The 18968-nt window shown below is 33.7% G+C and overlaps 1 protein-coding gene across 3 annotated transcripts in view; it reads left to right on the top strand.

Moving 5' to 3' along the window:
• The window catches only part of CHD1 (chromodomain helicase DNA binding protein 1), a 77767-nt gene that overhangs the window by 29358 nt on the left and 29441 nt on the right, over positions 1–18968 (top strand). For all 3 annotated transcript variants that reach the window (XM_027037303.2, XM_053225161.1, XM_053225160.1), the window contains 14 exons: positions 1032–1181; positions 1311–1582; positions 3274–3499; positions 3958–4058; positions 4284–4462; positions 5420–5547; positions 6305–6521; positions 7213–7302; positions 8342–8532; positions 9270–9458; positions 11209–11371; positions 12447–12599; positions 15704–15775; positions 16226–16375. In XM_027037303.2, the coding sequence (XP_026893104.1) occupies positions 1032–1181; positions 1311–1582; positions 3274–3499; positions 3958–4058; positions 4284–4462; positions 5420–5547; positions 6305–6521; positions 7213–7302; positions 8342–8532; positions 9270–9458; positions 11209–11371; positions 12447–12599; positions 15704–15775; positions 16226–16375 (2281 nt within the window). The remainder of the gene's footprint in view (positions 1–1031; positions 1182–1310; positions 1583–3273; positions 3500–3957; positions 4059–4283; positions 4463–5419; positions 5548–6304; positions 6522–7212; positions 7303–8341; positions 8533–9269; positions 9459–11208; positions 11372–12446; positions 12600–15703; positions 15776–16225; positions 16376–18968) is intronic.

The raw sequence follows: 18968 nt of genomic DNA, 5'->3' as shown, positions 1-18968 counted from the left end.
AAAGGGATTACTTCCCTGGTACGGTTTTACCATGAATCAGATTTTATCATATGTGCTTGCTTATGGAACCCTTAGCATAGTCATAATTGATGCTTGAGGTACAGAGCAGTGGAGTAGAAGAGTAGCTGTGAGACTAGTTAGGGCATATATATAAGAATTTAATGTGTATCTTCCACTTGAAGTTGATATTATAGCAGAATATTAATGTGTACATCCAGTAATTTTTCTCTACATGTTTACTAGAATTAAATAGACTGAGTATAGACTCAAATTAGCAATAAAGCTAAGATAATAATTGAATGTTGGTTAAAATGCACTAGTTTTTTTTCTTTATTACATTTTTCTATACTGAGTATATTTTAGGTTTCTTTATGAACATGTATTTAAAAATAAGTTTCAGAGTGTATTTTTTTTTTTTAAGTTATTTATTTTGAGAGAGGGAAAGCGAGCGTACGTGAGGAAGGGGCAGAGAGAGGGAGAGAGAGGGAATCCCAAGAAGATTCCTCACTGTCAGCGCAGAGCCCAATGTGGGGCTCAGACCCATGGACAATGAGATCGTGACCTGAGCTGAAGTCCGATGCTTAACCAGCTAAGCCACCCAGGCGCCAAGAGTGTATATTTTTAAAAATCAGTCTCCAGAAAATTAAAATGAAAGAGATTAGAATCTTTTTTTTTTTTGAGAGAGCAAGTATAATTATACAGGATTTTCAAAATTAAACCCTGTGACTCTTTAAATTATCTTTCCATGTTTTCATTCGTAGTGATAATCAGAATAACATTTACTTATTTGCCACTCATTGAGGTATAACTAAATGATTAACAAAACCCTGGAGTTATAGGAGAACTGTATGAAGAATATTTTCCAGCATTTTTTTATTCTACACACATTTTAATATGTTAGTGTAAATGAAAGCAGCAATTTTTTTATATTAACTAAAACATTATTTGATTTTTTTTGTACTTTTATAAGAGGTAAAATGTGCTATACAATATAAGGATAAATAAACATACTTTGTATATTCTGTATACAGTGAAGATTGGCAAATGTCTGGGTCAGGATCTCCATCTCAATCTGGCTCAGATTCAGAATCTGAAGAAGAAAGAGATAAAAGCAGTTGTGATGAAACAGAATCTGATTATGAGCCAAAAAACAAAGTTAAAAGCAGGAAACCTCAAAATAGGTAAGTATAGTTCTCAATTTCATGCTGGAAATTGTTGGTTACAGAGATACTCTTTTTGTATATAGTGTCGCATGTCTTGTTTTATGCCATTGTTTCTGTAAAACACCTCTATCTCTTGGTCTTCCTTAGATCTAAGGCAAAGAATGGAAAGAAAATTCTTGGACAAAAAAAGAGACAGCTTGATTCATCTGAGGAGGAGGAGGATGAAGAAGATTATGATAATGATAAAAGAAGTTCTCGTCGCCAAGCAACTGTCAATGTTAGCTATAAAGAAGATGAAGAAATGAAAACAGATTCCGATGACCTACTGGAAGTCTGTGGAGAGGATGTTCCTCAACCTGAGGAAGAGGAATTTGAAACAATAGAACGTTTTATGGATTGTCGGATTGGGAGAAAAGGAGGTATTTTCTTAAAAAACCTATTTATTTGATTATTTCAGTGATATTTACTAGAGTAAATAAAGTATTTCTTGAAGTTATTTCAGTTTTGAAAGTCCAGAGGGTGGCTTTTCTTCTGTTTTACTTGTTATAAACTATACTTTTCTTAGCCTGAGTATTTTCTCCCCACAAAATGATCCGTTTAACCTCACTTGACCTTACTTGATTTACTGCAGATAATTAGAAAAAATTTTAACCTGTGTGTCAGAGTTTTTCTGTTATACCTAAATAATAGGTGTTATTTAGGTACTTTCAACTTTACAAATGGTTATTTCAAAATGTTTTTATGTAGGTTATTTTTAGTTATCTTGACATGCATTTTTTTTCTTTCCGGTTTTATTGAGATATGACGTAGAACATTGTATAAGTTTAAGGTGGACAGCATAATGACTTACATATATTGCAAAATGATTACCACATTAAGTTTAGTTTCTATTTATCCATCATTTCATATAGGTAGAATAAGAAAAAAAATTTTGTTATGATAATTTAGAATCTGTTCTCTGAGCAGCTTTTAAATATACCATACAGCAGTGTTAACTATGGTCATTATGTTGTACTTTATATCCCCAGTACTTACTTATTTGTCTTATAACTGGAAGTTTGTATGTATCTACATCATTATCCACCCCCCCCGTTGCCCCCCCAACCTCCATCCACTCACTGCCTCTATTAACTACAGTTCTGATCTCTTTTTCTCTGAGGTTTTGTTTGCTTTAAATTACGTGTATAAGTGAGATTATACAGTGTTTGTCTTTGACATTTCACTTGGAGTAATGCCCTCAGTGGTGTTCTACCTTGTTGCAAATGTCAGGATTTCCTTCTTTTTTGTAGCTGAATAGTATTCTATCATATATATATATAGATCTATATCTATATCTATATCTATGTATATATCTACGTATATCACATTTTCTTTATTTTTTTGCCTGTTGATGGATACTTAGGTTGTTTCTATGTCTTGGCTATTATAAATAAAGCTGCATTGAACATGAGGGCTGCAGATATCTCCAACATAATGACTTTGGACATGGCAGTTTTTAAAGATGATTTTTCATTATTTTATTTGTAGTTATCAGGCTTCCAGTCATAAGTTGTTATAAATTGCCGTACGATCTTAGGTGTGTCACTGACTTTTAACCTTGTTTTTTCTAATTTTAAAACTGAGGAGATTAAATTAGATATTTCTGTTCTAAAATGCAGTTTCTTTTATGTATGTGTAATGCAATTTTCCTTAAATTCTTGTACCCTGATATTTTGCCTATTTAAAAGAGAACTGGGGTGCCTGGGTGGTTCAGTCGGTTGGGCTACAGACCTCGGCACCAGATAATGGTGAGGCATGTGGGTGGCTCAGTCGGTTAAGTGTCCGACTTTGGCTCAGGTCATGATCTCACGGTTCATGGGTTTGAGCCCCACGTCGGGCTCTGTGCTGACAGCTCAGAGCCTGGAGCCTGCTTCATATTCTGTGTCTCCACCTCTCTGCCCCTCCCTTGCTTGTGCTGTGTCTCTCTCAAAAATTAATAAACATTTAAAAGAAAAACATTAACAAAATAAAATAAAAAAGAATATATTTTTCTATTTATATTGAATTTTTGAGTTGAAGGAAATAAGCTTATAACTGAATTATATGGAATGTATTGTGCTTTTTTTTTCAGCTACTGGTGCTACTACAACCATCTATGCAGTTGAAGCAGATGGTGACCCAAATGCAGGATTTGAAAAAAACAAGGAACCAGGAGAGATCCAGTATTTAATTAAATGGAAAGGATGGTCCCATATCCACAATACTTGGGAGACAGAAGAAACCCTTAAGCAGCAGAATGTTAGAGGAATGAAAAAATTGGATAATTATAAGAAAAAAGATCAGGAGACAAAAAGATGGTAAGTGTTTTATATTACACTTAATTTTTTAGCAGTTCAAAGGTTATTACTAAAGTTTTGTTAATGAGGAATACATAGTCAAGAATCCAGTAATAACCTAAAATAATTATTTATAGACTTATTGTATTGCATCTCAAGGTAAAACTTTTTAGAAACAGCCATATCTAAATTTCTCCTTGGTGACGGTCATGTAGAATGTGTGTCATATATAATGTAAATATATATGCGTGTAATGTAAATATAATATAATATATAATGTAAATGTAGCTTACACATTTTTAAAATTAAAAATTAATGATGCTTCACTTTATTTCTATTTCAATTACTTCCTTATTCAACTGAGTCATATTTAGATGAGTGGCAAAATGGGAGATTTTGTGCTATAGAGAGTGTGGGGGGGGAATGGGTTATTTAGAGGAGATTTTTAAGTCTAATTCTGGATTAAAATAATTTTTCAGGTTGAAAAATGCTTCTCCAGAAGATGTGGAATATTATAATTGCCAGCAAGAACTTACAGATGATCTACACAAACAGTATCAAATAGTGGAACGAATAATTGGTTAGTAATAAATGATTCTAATTAAACTTTTATCTTTCCATGCTTGAAATCAGAAAAAATAAATAAATTTACTATTTATACAGCAAATACAGGAGCTTAGTCTTACTGTAATAGGGTAGTATAAACCAGATGGCTAATTTTTGCTTGTGGTGTTGTTTTACCAAAAATTAGTCCTTGGATAAAATTCATTGTAAAAATAAATAAATAACCTGATTTTTCTCACAGCTCATTCCAATCAGAAGTCAGCAGCTGGTTATCCTGATTATTATTGCAAATGGCAGGGCCTTCCATACTCAGAGTGCAGCTGGGAGGATGGAGCCCTAATTTCCAAAAAGTTTCAAGCATGCATAGATGAGTATTTTAGCAGGAATCAATCAAAAACCACTCCTTTTAAAGATTGCAAAGTGAGTATTGTTTGAAATTTGTAATTGTTGAGAATAGTATTTATGCATCATAAAAATATTACAAGCTCAAATAAAGAATGGATCCTGCCTGATTTTAGATAGGCTAAGAGAGAGAGAACTGCTTGGTTGGTAGGTCTTATAGGAAATGGTGTTCCTGTAATTGATATGTGGTCTTAGATGTGGCACTGTCTTTTGGCCCTGGTGAGTGAAACTACGTCAGTAAGATGATAAATTGGTGGTGGTGTTGTGAGGAGTGGCTTGGGGAGACCAAATAGGAAAATTTCCTGAAAAATAGGTATATGTGTATATATGTGTGTGTGTATGTGTGTGTGTGTATATATATATGTGTATATATATATATATATATATATATATATATATATATATGCTTGGTTTAAAAGATAGGGAGTATTTTCTTTGAAGGTAGGAAAGAAAAAGAAGGATGTACCCATAGGAAAAAAGTTAGTACCTAAGATTACCTTGCTTTAATATAGGATGTTTATACTTAAAGTGATTATTAGCAATAGTTTTGAGGATCTATATGCTAGTAAAACTTGTTTTCTTATTACAAGATTGAATTAAGTTGATAATGGTAATTAAGAAATCAGAAATTTAAGCCAGTTGTATGGTTTATTTCTGGGTCAGGCCTGCAGCAGCAGTTAATTGAATGAATTTAACATAGGTTTTGTTTGTGAACTATGTGAGGCCCCAGGTATTTCAGCCAGAACTTACTTCTATCATTTTTTGTCCAAAAAGGGCAAAATATTTCACTATGCTTTGTTATAGTAATAGAAAACAGTCTTTCGATGAATCCTGAGATACATCTTGAGTCATGGAATTTCTGATTTTGATGATTTGAGATGAAATGTCAAAATTTATGGTAAAAGCTGAGATTTTCATGTTTTAAAATAATTTCCCATATTTAATGGTTCTTATTAACATTTATTTCTACTAAAGGTATTAAAACAAAGGCCAAGATTTGTAGCCCTAAAGAAGCAGCCATCCTACATTGGAGGACATGAGAGTTTAGAATTAAGAGATTATCAACTAAATGGTTTAAATTGGCTTGCTCATTCTTGGTGCAAGTAAGTATATTTTGAATTATCTGTTTAATTTGAGAGCATACGAATTTTACAAGTAGAGGATTTGGAAAGATTTCCACCAACATGAAGGATAAAGACTGGTTTTTATATGCAGGTTTTCAAATTTCCTTAGTATATAAATAATACTTATTATATACTAAGAAGAAGATCCAGTGGAGTTTGAGGTTTAACCTGTTTGCTGCAGCTCTCCATATTGAACTTAAAATCAGCATACATACATATATATATTTCTATCCTACAGTCCTGGACTCTTTCTCTTCCAGTTATTTCTAATATTTAGGCCTCTTCCCCTGCCCCCCCCCCCCCACCCCGGCCCCGCCCTGTGTTTCTTGTTCTATTCTTGGCAATATAGGTAACCCTAGGGTGCAGATTTTTTGTATTTAAATTTTACTGTAGCTATAGTTTATCCTGCTGTATATTTTCTTTCTGCTAATTTTTTTACTTATATGTCTGGACTCTATCACTTGTAGATTGTGTTCTTGGCTGCATAACTGATTAAAAATAATACGTTAATCTTTAAGCTTCTTTTGTACTAAAATGGTAAACTTTGTCCACTTAAACTATTACAAAGGCCTTTATTTACATTTATTATTTATAGGTAATAAAAGTGGTGTATTGTTTGTATACCTGTCAGATTTATTTTAACTGTTCATATAAATTTGTACATAGGTTATGTAAAAAAGTTTCTTTACAAATTTGACTCTTTATTGCATACGTAATTTTTGTTTTTACTTTGTAGAGGAAATAGTTGCATACTTGCTGATGAAATGGGCCTTGGAAAAACAATACAGACGATCTCATTTCTGAACTATTTGTTTCATGAGCATCAATTATATGGACCTTTTCTGTTAGTAGTACCACTCTCCACTCTTACTTCCTGGCAAAGGGAAATTCAGACATGGGCTTCTCAGATGAATGCTGTGGTCTATTTAGGTGACATTAACAGCAGAAATATGGTAAGTTGTTTCTCCACAAATTTAGAAATCTAGATATACTTGTCTTTCAGGATAGGTATTGTATGTGTCTTTGTAGTCTTAATTTTTAGAGTAAAACTTGCCACAAGTAAGTGCTCAATACGTGTTTAATTGGCTGAATACTAAAAGTCAATTTTCAGTTGAGTGTTACTTTATGTAATAATTTTTTCTCCTAATTTGTTGTGGAAAATTTCAGATACACATGAAAGCAGACAGAAGAGTATAATAAACCTCCATGTTGCTCATCTCCAGCTTCACAGTTTTAATGCATTGCCAGTTTTGTTTCCTCCCAGATATTGTGAAGCAAACCTGAATATCATTTCATCCATAAATGCCATGTTATTAAATGAATTAATCACTTATGTTTTGTTAAATGAGAACTTCCTTTAGTGGAAAATGTGTAAGAAAAATATATCTGCTATTTTTTTGTAGGTTTTGATATGCCGTGGCATTTACATTTTATTTATAAGTAAGATTAGTGCAGCTTGTTAGGCATTGTTAAGAATAAAATGATTTTTAACGAAAATTTAAATAAAATAATTAAAATGATTTTATTACATAAACATATACATTGTTTTTTGTGTATTTTGAGCAGATTTTATTTTAGATATTCAAGTACAAGTATACTTTTCATAATGATTATCTTAAAATTATCTTTAAAATTTCTTGATAGATAAGAACTCATGAATGGATGCATCCCCAGACCAAACGGTTAAAATTTAATATACTTTTAACAACTTATGAAATTTTATTGAAGGATAAGGTATGTATTACCTATGGTTTTCTGTTTGGTGTATATCCATTTTTCCTTTACCATGTGTTGTGGATAGGATGAGAAGATAATTTAAATCAGGGGTCAGCAGACTACATCCTGTGGGTCAGATCTGGTTTATTTTTTATGACCTTTGAATTAGGAATATTGTTTACATTTTTAGTGAGTATAAAAACCAAAGAATATGCAGCACAGGTCACCACACATTTGTCTGCACAAGCTAAAATACTTCATGTGAGTCTTTACAGGAAAAGTTTGCTGACTTACATGCAACGAGTTTGGCATAGTGCTTTGATTTGTAAGGTCTTTGAAAGAGGAGGAGAATACCTAAAAGGATTAAGCTACCCATGGATGAAGCATTGTACTAAATGCTTGATAGATAAATGTTGTCTTATTTAATTCTTTATAGTTAATATGTCAAGTAATTCTAATCTATTATGTAAGATCCTGCTGTCATCTCTACTTCATTGGAAAGAAAAATCATGTCTCAAAGTGGTTATTGAGCTTGTCTCTTGGATCATACAACCATTGAATAGTAGAATCTGGTTTTAAGTCAGAGACCCATATTTATATACACAGATCCACAGTGTTTAAAGGTCATACAGTGAATTATTCCTACACTTGGAGTAAAGACACTTCCAAATTTATATCTTACTTTCTCCAAATTGACACTAATAGAAGCTTCTGCTGCCCTTCGGCTAAAAATCTTTTGTAAAAATTTTTAAATGATAACTATTTTAAATGATAGTTATCATTTAAATTTTTTTATTTTTTTTCTCTCTCTCTTTTTTTTTTAGAATGTGTATGCTATTATGCTCTGTTTTCCAGTGGGTGAATTAGTCATGGAGGGAACTTTATTTTGCATGTTGAGTTACTTGATTTGAAGATTCCAATAAATCTTGAAATAATACATAGTTTTTATCTGAAAACAAGACAAAAGCATGTTCTCAATTTTAATTTGCCTCAGTTTAATAATTTGAATTTCACTTTTCTCTTAAAACATTAACTGTGTTCTTCTGTTCATTTTAAGGCATTCCTTGGAGGTCTGAATTGGGCGTTTATAGGTGTAGATGAAGCACATCGATTAAAGAATGATGACTCTCTTCTGTATAAAACTTTAATAGACTTTAAATCCAATCACCGTCTCCTTATTACTGGAACTCCTCTACAGAACTCCCTTAAAGAGCTGTGGTCTTTGCTACATTTCATTATGCCAGAAAAGTAAGATAAGTTAGGATATGCAATTTTAATGTTAGTTTTGAATGTTAAGCTTAGCAAGAAAATATTAGTATAGGTAGTAATAAGGTCTGTAAGAAGTATTAATTATCCTTGATTACATTAGATTACATTAGATATCCATTAGATTACAGATTTTTAAGAAGGAAAAAAAAGGGGGGCGATGCAGCATTTCACATTTCTAATAATATTTTAACTTTTCAAATTTGTAAATAAATAAGCTTGAGTCATGTGTAATAAATTACAACAGTTGATTCTGCCCATGTTCAAAATATACTTTGCTTGAAAAACAAACAGTATCATTCTTAGTACTTAATATTAGCAATAACAACAGTAATAAGGTACTGGTAATCCCTTTTTCTAAATGGGGAAAACTAGATAAGGATAAATAACTTGTCCAAGATCACAAAATTGCTCTCTTTCAATAGATTTCCAAACTTTAATATATTCTTTGAGAAATATTTTAGTGACAATTCTGTACTTGAAAATATTTTATTTAATATCTTTAACTCCAGGAGAATCCTAATTTTCATAAAATAACCTATTTTTCACCTCTATGTAGATATAAGATGGGTTTCTTGGGAAGGATAGTCCTTAGAAGTGACTAATGTTAGCTAGTCTTTTCCTGAAAGTCTATATTTTGCTTATATGTGACTACCCTGAAAATTTTCATATGCAGTATGACTTTTTCAGTGATTTTTCCATTTTCTTAAATTTTTAAGGTTTTCTTCCTGGGAAGATTTTGAAGAAGAACATGGAAAAGGCAGAGAATATGGTTATGCAAGCCTCCACAAGGAGCTTGAACCATTTCTGTTACGCAGAGTTAAAAAAGATGTGGAAAAATCTCTTCCTGCCAAGGTTGAGCAGATTTTAAGAATGGAAATGAGTGCTTTACAGAAACAGTATTACAAGTAAGCTGTAAACAGAGCACATGTTCTGGACCTTTAATTCTAAATAATCCCCCTATCCTTGTCTCATGGCGGTGCTGTCTCTCCTCCCAGTAGGGTCTTAGAGCAATAACAATTCTTGAATATTAAAATAGGTTTATATTATGACATATTGAAGCAAAGAGAGATCAACTTGTCCAAGATAACGGGTAACCTAAGATTAATTAAATCATCATTAATTGCATCTGTCTACTGTATGCTCTTTTAACATACATAGGGTTTCTGTTAAATATTAGTTAATACTGACTAAAGTGTTAGTGATACTAAGGCATTATTATATAATTATGATAGTTACATAATTGACAGAGGTAGAGGCCAGAAAAAGAAAGTTTTAGGACACACCCTCTCTTTTCCCCCATGTGGAAGAATATTAATTGCACTTTAGATAAATTATATATGTCGGAGCACCTGGATGGCTCAGTTAAGCATCCGACTCTGGCTCAGGTCATGAACTCTCAGTTTGTGAGTTTGAGCCCCACATCAGGCTTTGTGCTGACAGCTGGGAGCCTGGAGCCAGCTTCGGATTCTCTGCCCCTCCCCTTGCTCATGCTCTGTCTCTCGTTCTCAAAAATTAACATTAAAAAAAAATTATGTATGTCAGAACTATACATAATGTTTCAAAGAATCAAAAAGAGAATATCTATCCTAATATCTGTTTAAACATTTAATTGCATAAAATCCATGGCTACCTGCATTTGGATTTTCAGAAATTTATGGTAAAACTGTAAGTGCCATACATTAAAAAAAAAACATTCATTGCATGAATTTTAGGTTTGTATTATGGAAAATCTCAAAGCATATACAAAAAGAGGATGACATAATAAACCCCCAACACTCAGCTTTGTTTTCAATTCAGGTAGCCAGTCTTATTTTATCTCTAGACATTCCCATTTCCTATCATTTTGAGGCGAATCAGAGATAAATTATTCCAAGTTCCTTCAAAGACTAATCTTATAAAAATGAAGAAAATAAAAGGTGGTAGAAGACAAAGTACATCATAATGAGAGGAAATGTTACATAGTTATATAAATAGTTTGGAGTAATAAAATCTACCTATAATTTTTCTACAAGTTGTAATTGTATTGTGTTAACTGTAATTTAGACAAGGCATTGTGGTTAAACCAGGTATGCTCGTGAGGTTTTTTTTATAAGTCTACATATTGGTTGCCTAATATACTAAGATTTGTTGGAAGGTTAATATAGATAATAGTTAACCATTAAAAATTTTTTTCTTTAATGTTTATTTTTGAGAGAGAGAGAGGGGGACAGAGCGTGAGTGGGGGAAGGGCAAAGAGAGAAGGAGACAGTGTCAAACAGGCTCCAGGCTCTGAGCTGTCAGTACAGAGCCCGATGCGGGGCTTGAACTCGCGAACCATGAGGTCATGACCTGAGCTGAAGTCAGACGCTTCACTGAGCCACCCGGGTGCCCTGATAGTTAACCATTTTGAAGTAACTTTGGGGGGAAAAGGATTAATACACTATACTCACTATGTTACATTAAGCCTTTACTGTATATTGATCGGATTCTCAGTCTTATGAACAAAGTTCACGAGTCTTCTGAACGATGTTTGGACCATAGTATATCCAGTTGTGAACTTCATAATGGTACAGTTTTGCTCTGGTGCTTGATTTTTTTTTTTTTATGGTTTTAGAATTCATCCTGGTAATTGTTCTGCTAACCATCATTTTCATGGTATTTTTTTTCTTTAAACAGATGGATATTAACTAGGAATTACAAAGCCCTCAGCAAAGGTTCCAAGGGCAGTACCTCAGGCTTTTTGAACATTATGATGGAGCTAAAGAAATGTTGTAACCATTGCTACCTCATTAAACCACCAGATAATAATGAATTCTATAATAAACAGGAGGCCTTACAAGTAAGGATTTTTACTTTGTAGTAAAGCAGAATTCTAGAAATGTTTATTTCAGTTATAACTGAAAATGGCATGATGCTTTAATATATTGGTTAGAAGTTTTCTTTGGTTATGGTATATTAAATAATGGTGTTAATTATTTTCTTCGTCTTTATTAAAAAAGCCTTCAGAATTATAATTCATACAATTATTTTGATCATTTTTCTAAAAATGGATTTGTATGGACTACCAAGAGTTATCCAGGAGAAATCCCTTAGTATATTCTTAAATGACAAAAATTCACATTATGATGCTGAATTTGTGATATGGCAAATGATAGTTTTTTAATAAATATATATATATTTTAATGTTTCTTTATTTTTGAGCGAGAAAGACACCGCACGAGTGTGGGAGGGGCAGGGAAAGAGGGAGACACAGAATCTCAAGCAGGCTCCAGGCTCTGAGCTCTCGGCACAGAGCCTGACCTGGGGCTTGAACCCACGGACCACAAGATCATGACCCCACCTGAAGTCGGATGCTTAACCCGTTAAACCACCCAGGCACCCCAAATGATAGTCTTAAGAAAGGCATCTTGAGCTTAGAGTTTACACTTCCTATTGCTTCTGGTAGACAGATGAGGTGTGAAGAGGGCCACAATTGCCATTCAACCACAGTAGTGCTTTAAAAGAGCTAGGTTCAGTGGCTGATACATATAAATTAAAATCTGTTTTCTTTTAACCTTTAGCTGCTTAGTTGCTGCTGTTTTCAATGTATTGTTTCTCAGCTGAGATTTTTGGAGAAGTAGTGTAATAACTAGCAAATATAGTGAAACACGCCCCCCCTTTCCCCAAAACACAATGAAAATCTAGGTGCTAAATGGCAAGGAAAATTTTAGCTTAAATCGTAGATAAAAATGATCCTAGAAAAGGTTCTAGAAAATTTTGGAAACTGAAATAAACTTTTTCAACATTATAAAAATACAAAATCTCAATTTTCAATAATTAAAGAAGCTAAAGTTTTAAGTGGGGCATTTGTTTCATTTGGTTGATTCTTTGCACATGCTCACATGCTCTAACCATTGTAATTTATTGTTTCCTAGCACTTAATCCGTAGTAGCGGAAAATTGATTCTTCTTGACAAACTGTTAATTCGCCTAAGAGAACGAGGCAATAGAGTTCTTATTTTTTCTCAAATGGTGCGGATGTTAGACATACTTGCAGAATATTTGAAATACCGTCAATTCCCCTTTCAAGTAAGCATTTCATTTTTTCCTTTTTGTTGACAAATTTCATCGGATCTTTACAAAATTACCTGTGAAATTCTTGTGTAAATGAAGTATAGATTTTTTAATAAACTGTATTTTCAAGATAATATATCTGTTTTAAACATTTCTATTTGTCATTATTCCCTTTTTTCTTCTTGACCTTATATTTAGCAACAAAGTAATTTTTCTATTCTCTAGTCTTTATTTTAATTTTGTATTTCTCTTCTATGCTCAAATGTAAATGGGCAGCCTTATGAGTTAGGCTTCATTTTGAGGAAGGGAGAGAGAGCAGCCTTTGTGAATGTTACCAGGACTGCTGCAGATTCTTTTGCGGTGAAGGGGAGGGTGTGCTTTTCCTGTGCTCACCACCCCCCGACCCCTGTCTCCCTCCTTTCTCTGCAAGCAAAAACAGCTCCCTGCCCTCCGCAGCTTCTTTCCCCCCCAGTTCACCTCTCCGTGCCGTGTACCTGCTGAGTTCTGTAGTTCAGGTTGTGCAGATTGTTGTGTTAATCCTTAAATCCGTTTTCTAGGTGTGCAGGATGGTTTAGTGTTGATCTGGGTGTATTTCATGGATGTGAGACGCAAAAAAAAAACTATGCTGTTCCCTCAACGACTTTTTATTCAGTGCCTGCTATGTGTCAGCCAATATCAGGACTGTTACACATTCTGAAGAATAATGTTCTATAATTATTCTAATGTATAGTTTACTGAATAAAACTTTTAGATGACTTTAGGGAAGGTATTAAAGACCAAAATGAGCTTATATTCCATCTATTCAGTGTTTATGTTGAAATCAATTCAGTGTAATTAAAGCTAGTATGAATGAGTGTTTAATGTTAGAGTCAGGTGCTAGTTTCAGTACTTTTCTAATTATTTAATCCTTATTTAATCCTTTCTTGAACAGTGCCTAGAACATAGCGAACATTCACATAGCTAGTAAATGATGAATGTTAGTGCAGGCAATAAAATAGAAGTAGAATTATAATGATGAATCTCAACAGACATCATTTGAGGGACGGGTCTTTGGTGATATGAACGTGATTGAGAAATATATGGTCATTTAGGCTAGGGAAAAATATAGAAAAAGTACTATTGTTTGATTTTCTTAACATCTTTATTGAGATGTGATTTCCATTCCATGCAATTAATTCATCCATTCAAAGTGTACAATTCAGTGATTTTTAATATATTCACAGAGTTGGGCAGCCATCAACACAATAAATTTTAGAATGTTTTTATGACCTCAAAAAGAAACAGTACCCTATAACTATCACCCTGTTTCCATTCCACCCTTCTATCCTTACCCCAATCCTGTGTTGGTTTGTTTTTAGACAAATTATTGTGTCTACATGGTCAAACAAAACAAATAGTAAACAAGTGCTGGTAGTTAGTTCTCTGCCCCTACTCCCTTCTCATTCCAGTATTATTTCCCAGAGAAAATTATTTTTAACATTCTTTTAGTTTAGATCATGCCTTAATAAATGATATACACTGGGTTTTCTTTTTTTGTTCTGTTTGTTTTTTTAAATTTATTTATTTTGAAAGAGAGAGAGTGAGCAGCAGAGGGGCAGAGAGAAGGAGAGAATCCGAGGCAGGCTCCGTGCTGTCAGCACAGAGCCTGATGTGGGACTCAAAGTCATTAATCATGAGATCATGACTTGAGCCTAAATGAAGGGTCGGATGCTTAACCGACCGAGCCACCCTCCCTGGTGCCCTGAAATGCCACTGTTTTTAAGAAGTTTTTACTAATAGTAATTTTTAGTGAAAATGAAACCAGTAGCACATTTAAATTTTTATTTATTTATTTATTTATTTATTTAAAAACGTTTTTATTTATTTATTTAAAACGTTTTTATTTATTTATTTAAAACGTTTTTATTTATTTTTGAGACAGAGAGAGACAGAGCATGAACGGGGGAGGGTCACAGAGAGAGGGAGACACAGAATCTGAAACAGGCTCCAGGCTCTGAGCTGTCAGCACAGAGCCCAACGTGGGGCTCGAACTCGCGGAGTGTGAGATCATGACCTGAGCCGAAGTCAGACACTCAACCGACCAAGCCACCCAGGCGCCCGGCACATTTAAATTTTTAAAAAATGTTTATTTATTTATTTTGAGAGAGAGAGAGTGAGAACTGGGGAGGGACAAAGAGAGGGAGAGAGAATCCTAAGCAGACTCCACTCTACGTGGAGCCCATTCAGGGGATAGGGGCGGCTGGATCTCAGAGCTGCAGGATTACTACCTGAGCCCAACTGAGCCCCCAGGCACCCTAAAATTTTTTTTTTAATTTTGGACATCAGCTAATGTTTAGTAAGCACTCAATATATATATGCCAGACACTGTGGTAAGTGTTTTACTTTGTTCTCTCACTGAATCCTCTGAATTTTATGAAGAAAGTACTATTATGTTCATTACCTAAGAAAGAAACTGACAAGATGAAAAGTCAGATCGCTTGCCCAAGGCACCCATGGATATTGAAGATACTCAGATGCGGGCTTTTTGACTCAAATCAGTGACTTTGAAACTTTAATCAGGGGCTTTGCTGTACCTCTTTTCTCAGAGTTTCTGATTTCAGTAGATTCAGTAGATCTGGGATGGGGCTCAAAAATTTGCATTTCTGAGTTCTCAGGTGACAACGATGTTGTTGGTCCACTAACCACACTGGACTTCACCACTGTTTTTAAAACTGGACTGTAACCTGTTAATGGATCTGGGAATCAATTTAATGGGTTGTACCAACATTTTGAAAAAATGAAATTTTAATATATGAGGCCATATCATGATACATGTGTCATGTAACTTGCTTTGGATGTACAGTTGTGTACTCATTCACATGTAAAATATATTTCTTACAGTGAGACTCAGACACAATGATAGCCAATGCTATTTACTATTATTATCTGGGAAAATAGTCCTAACGGACTCTATAGACAGAATGCTTGGGCATTGTTTTCTTGACTAATAAGTACCTACTGCTCTTATAGTCTTAACGAAAGTAATGCCGCATTTTCATACTTAACTTCATAATTGATTTTAATACCTTTTTAAATATTTGATTCTGTTATGTGAAATATTTTAATGTGTTTTATTTTAGAGATTAGATGGATCAATAAAAGGGGAGCTGAGAAAACAAGCACTAGATCATTTTAATGCTGAAGGATCAGAGGTATGAATGCTTTTAAAAGTAAATAATTTTAGTCATAATTTTAGTAAATTATTTTTGTCATTATTGTTTTTTTAAAAAAAGTCTTATTAGCTAGTTTTACTTTCTAAATGAGGTTTTAAAATCAGTATTTTATGTTAATCTGGAGAATTTTGCCCTTATCAATACTGTTTCAGCATAGAACAGTTAATTTGCTTCTAAATAAATTATCCCATTTTCATTTAAAATTCATTGTAGATTTGGTGTTCATTATTTCCATGTATATTTGTATTTTGGAATCCTGTTGATTGATTTTGCTAGAGGTTTTTGTATTAGCATTTTTAAAACTATCTTTCAGTTTTATTGGTAAAATACTTTTAAATTCAAAAAACCAGTTGTAAAATTCTCTTGCTGATTATTCATATTCACGGTTCAGAAGAATTTAAAGTTGAGCCTATTTATAATTTCTTACAGGATTTCTGCTTTTTGCTTTCCACAAGAGCTGGAGGTCTAGGAATTAATTTAGCCTCTGCTGATACTGTTGTTATATTTGATTCCGATTGGAATCCACAAAATGATCTTCAGGCACAGGCTAGAGCTCATCGAATTGGGCAGAAGAAACAGGTATTTTTTATTTTGTTTATTTTGCTTTTAAAATCTTTTTTTATGATTAGTGTTTGGAAGTGATTTTGGTTTATTCTCCTGGAAACCTCATTGGAACACAGTCATGTTGCTCTTTAACATGTAAAATACTAAGGAACTCAGATTTACCAAAATCACTTGTAAGGTTTGACAGAATTGAGGTAACTATGCCAAAATAGGATCATGCCCTCTCTTTTAGTCAGAGTGTTTACAACTGTAGAGTACAGTATTTTTCATTCAATACATAAACCTTAAAATGTATTTACTTAATTTTAACTATTGAAAGAGATTTTGCTTAGTATATTACTACCTTTTTGTTAGCCTATATTTTATCCATTTGCCTATAAAATTCTTTATGCAAACAAGCCATTCTAAATTTGTAGTTTTTGTATTGCTCTCAGTAATAGGCCTTGAGAAAAACCATCTGTCATCATTCTGATGTGTTTGTTGTATTTTAATTGATTTACCACCATCTAGGGCAGTGCTTCTCAAACTTCTTTAATGCAGAAGATATGAACGAGTAGCACAGAAGGACTTCACATATTTATATTACCCTTTAAAAATTTCATATTTTCTATTTAAAAATGTATCCATCATTTTAAACTAAGAAAGTATTTTACCCAAATAATTCTCATAAAACTATTTCATTGGGAATATAGTACACTTCTTTCTGTAATGTTTTAATACTCTGGAAAAATGTTGTGCACCCTTAAGTGAAATCTTGTATTTAGAGTAGTAGTTCTTAACATCATCGGACCCAGTGACCCCTCTTTACAACAACTCTTTTTAGCAGCTCCTCTTCCTTGAATTGGATACATTAATTTGGAAGGTAATTTTAATGCCCTAACACCAATTTAGGTTAAAAAAAAAAAAACAGAGTTCTTTTTAAATATATATATCTATATATTTTTTACACTTTTATTAATTTATTTTTTATTTATTTAATTTATTTTTAAAATTTACATACAAGTTAGTTATATTACAGTGCAACAATGATTTCAGGAGCAGATTCCTTACTACCCGTTACCCTTTTAGCCTACCCCCCCCCCACACCCCTGCAGTAACCCTCTGTTTGTTCTCCGTATTTAAGAGTCTCTTATGTTTTGTACCCCTCCCTATTGTTATATATTTTTGCTTCCCTTCCCTTATGTTCATTTGTTTTGTATCTTAAAGTCCTCAGATGAAGTCATATATTTGTCTTTGACTAATTTTGCTTAGCATAATACCCTCTGGTTCCATCCATGTAGTTACAAAAGGCAAGATTTCATTCTTTTTGATGGCCGAGTAACACTCCATTGTGTATATATACCACATCTTCTTTATCCATTCATCCTTCAGTGGACATTTGGGCTCTTGCCCTACTTTGGCTGTTGTTGATAGTGCTGCTATAAACATTGGGGTGCATGTGCCTCTTCAAAACAGCATACCTGTATCCCTTGGATAAATACCTAGTAGTGCAATTGGTGGGTCATGGTAGTTCTATTTTTAATTTTTTGAGGAACCTCCATATTGTTGTCCAGAGTAGCTGCACCAGTTTACGTTCCCGCCAGCAGTGCAAAAGAGATCCTCTCTCTCTCCGCATCCTCACCAGCATCTATTGTTGCCTGAGTTGTTAATGTTAGCCATTCTGACAGGTGTGAGATGGTATCTCATTGTGGTTTTGATTTGTATTTCCCTGATGATGAGTGATGTGGAGCATTTTTTCATGTGTCGTTTGGCCATCTGGATGTTTTCTTTGAAGAAGTGTCTGTTCATGTCTTTTGCCCATTTCGTCACTGGATTATTTGTTTTTTGGGTGTTGAGTTTGATAAGTTCTTTATATAGATTTTGGATACCAACCCTTTATCTGGTATGTCGTTTGCAAATATATTTTCCCTATTCCATTGGTTGCCTTTTAGTTTTGCTGATTGTTTCCTTTGCTGTGCAGAGCTTCTTATTTTGATGAGGTTCCAGTAGTTCATTTTTACTTTTGTTTCCCTTGCCTCTGGAGACGTGTTGAGTAAGAAGTTGCTGCGGCCAAGGTCAAAGGTTTTTGCCTGCTTTCTCCTCGAGGATATTCATGACTCCCTGTCTTACATTTAGGTCTTTCATCCATTTTGAGTTTATTTTTGTGTGTGGTGTAGGAAAGTGGTCCAGGTTCATTTTTCTGCATTTCGCTGTCCAGTTTTCCCAGTGCCACTTGTGAAGAGACTGTCTTTATTCCATTGGGTATTCTTTCTGCTTTGTCAAAGATTAGTTGGCCATACGTTTGTAGATCCATTTCTGGGTTCTCTATTCTGTCCTTTGATTGGAGTGTCTGTTTTTGTTATAGTACTGTACTGTCTTGATGATAACAGCTTTGTAATACAGCTTGAAGTCCAGGATTGTGATGCCTCCTGCTTTGGTTTTCTTTTTCAAGATTGCTTTGGCTATTCAGGGTCTTTTCTGGTTGCATACAAATTTTAGGATTGTTTTCTACCTCTGTGAAGAATGCTGGTGTTATTTTGATAGGGGTTGCATTGAATATGTAGATTGCTTTGGGTAGTATTGACATTTTAACAATATTTGTTCTTCCTACCCAGGAGCATGGAATATT

Source organism: Acinonyx jubatus, chromosome A1 (assembly GCF_027475565.1).
Source record: "Acinonyx jubatus isolate Ajub_Pintada_27869175 chromosome A1, VMU_Ajub_asm_v1.0, whole genome shotgun sequence".
Lineage (NCBI taxonomy): Eukaryota > Metazoa > Chordata > Mammalia > Carnivora > Felidae > Acinonyx > Acinonyx jubatus.
This window is presented reverse-complemented; position numbering and strand designations above follow the sequence as displayed.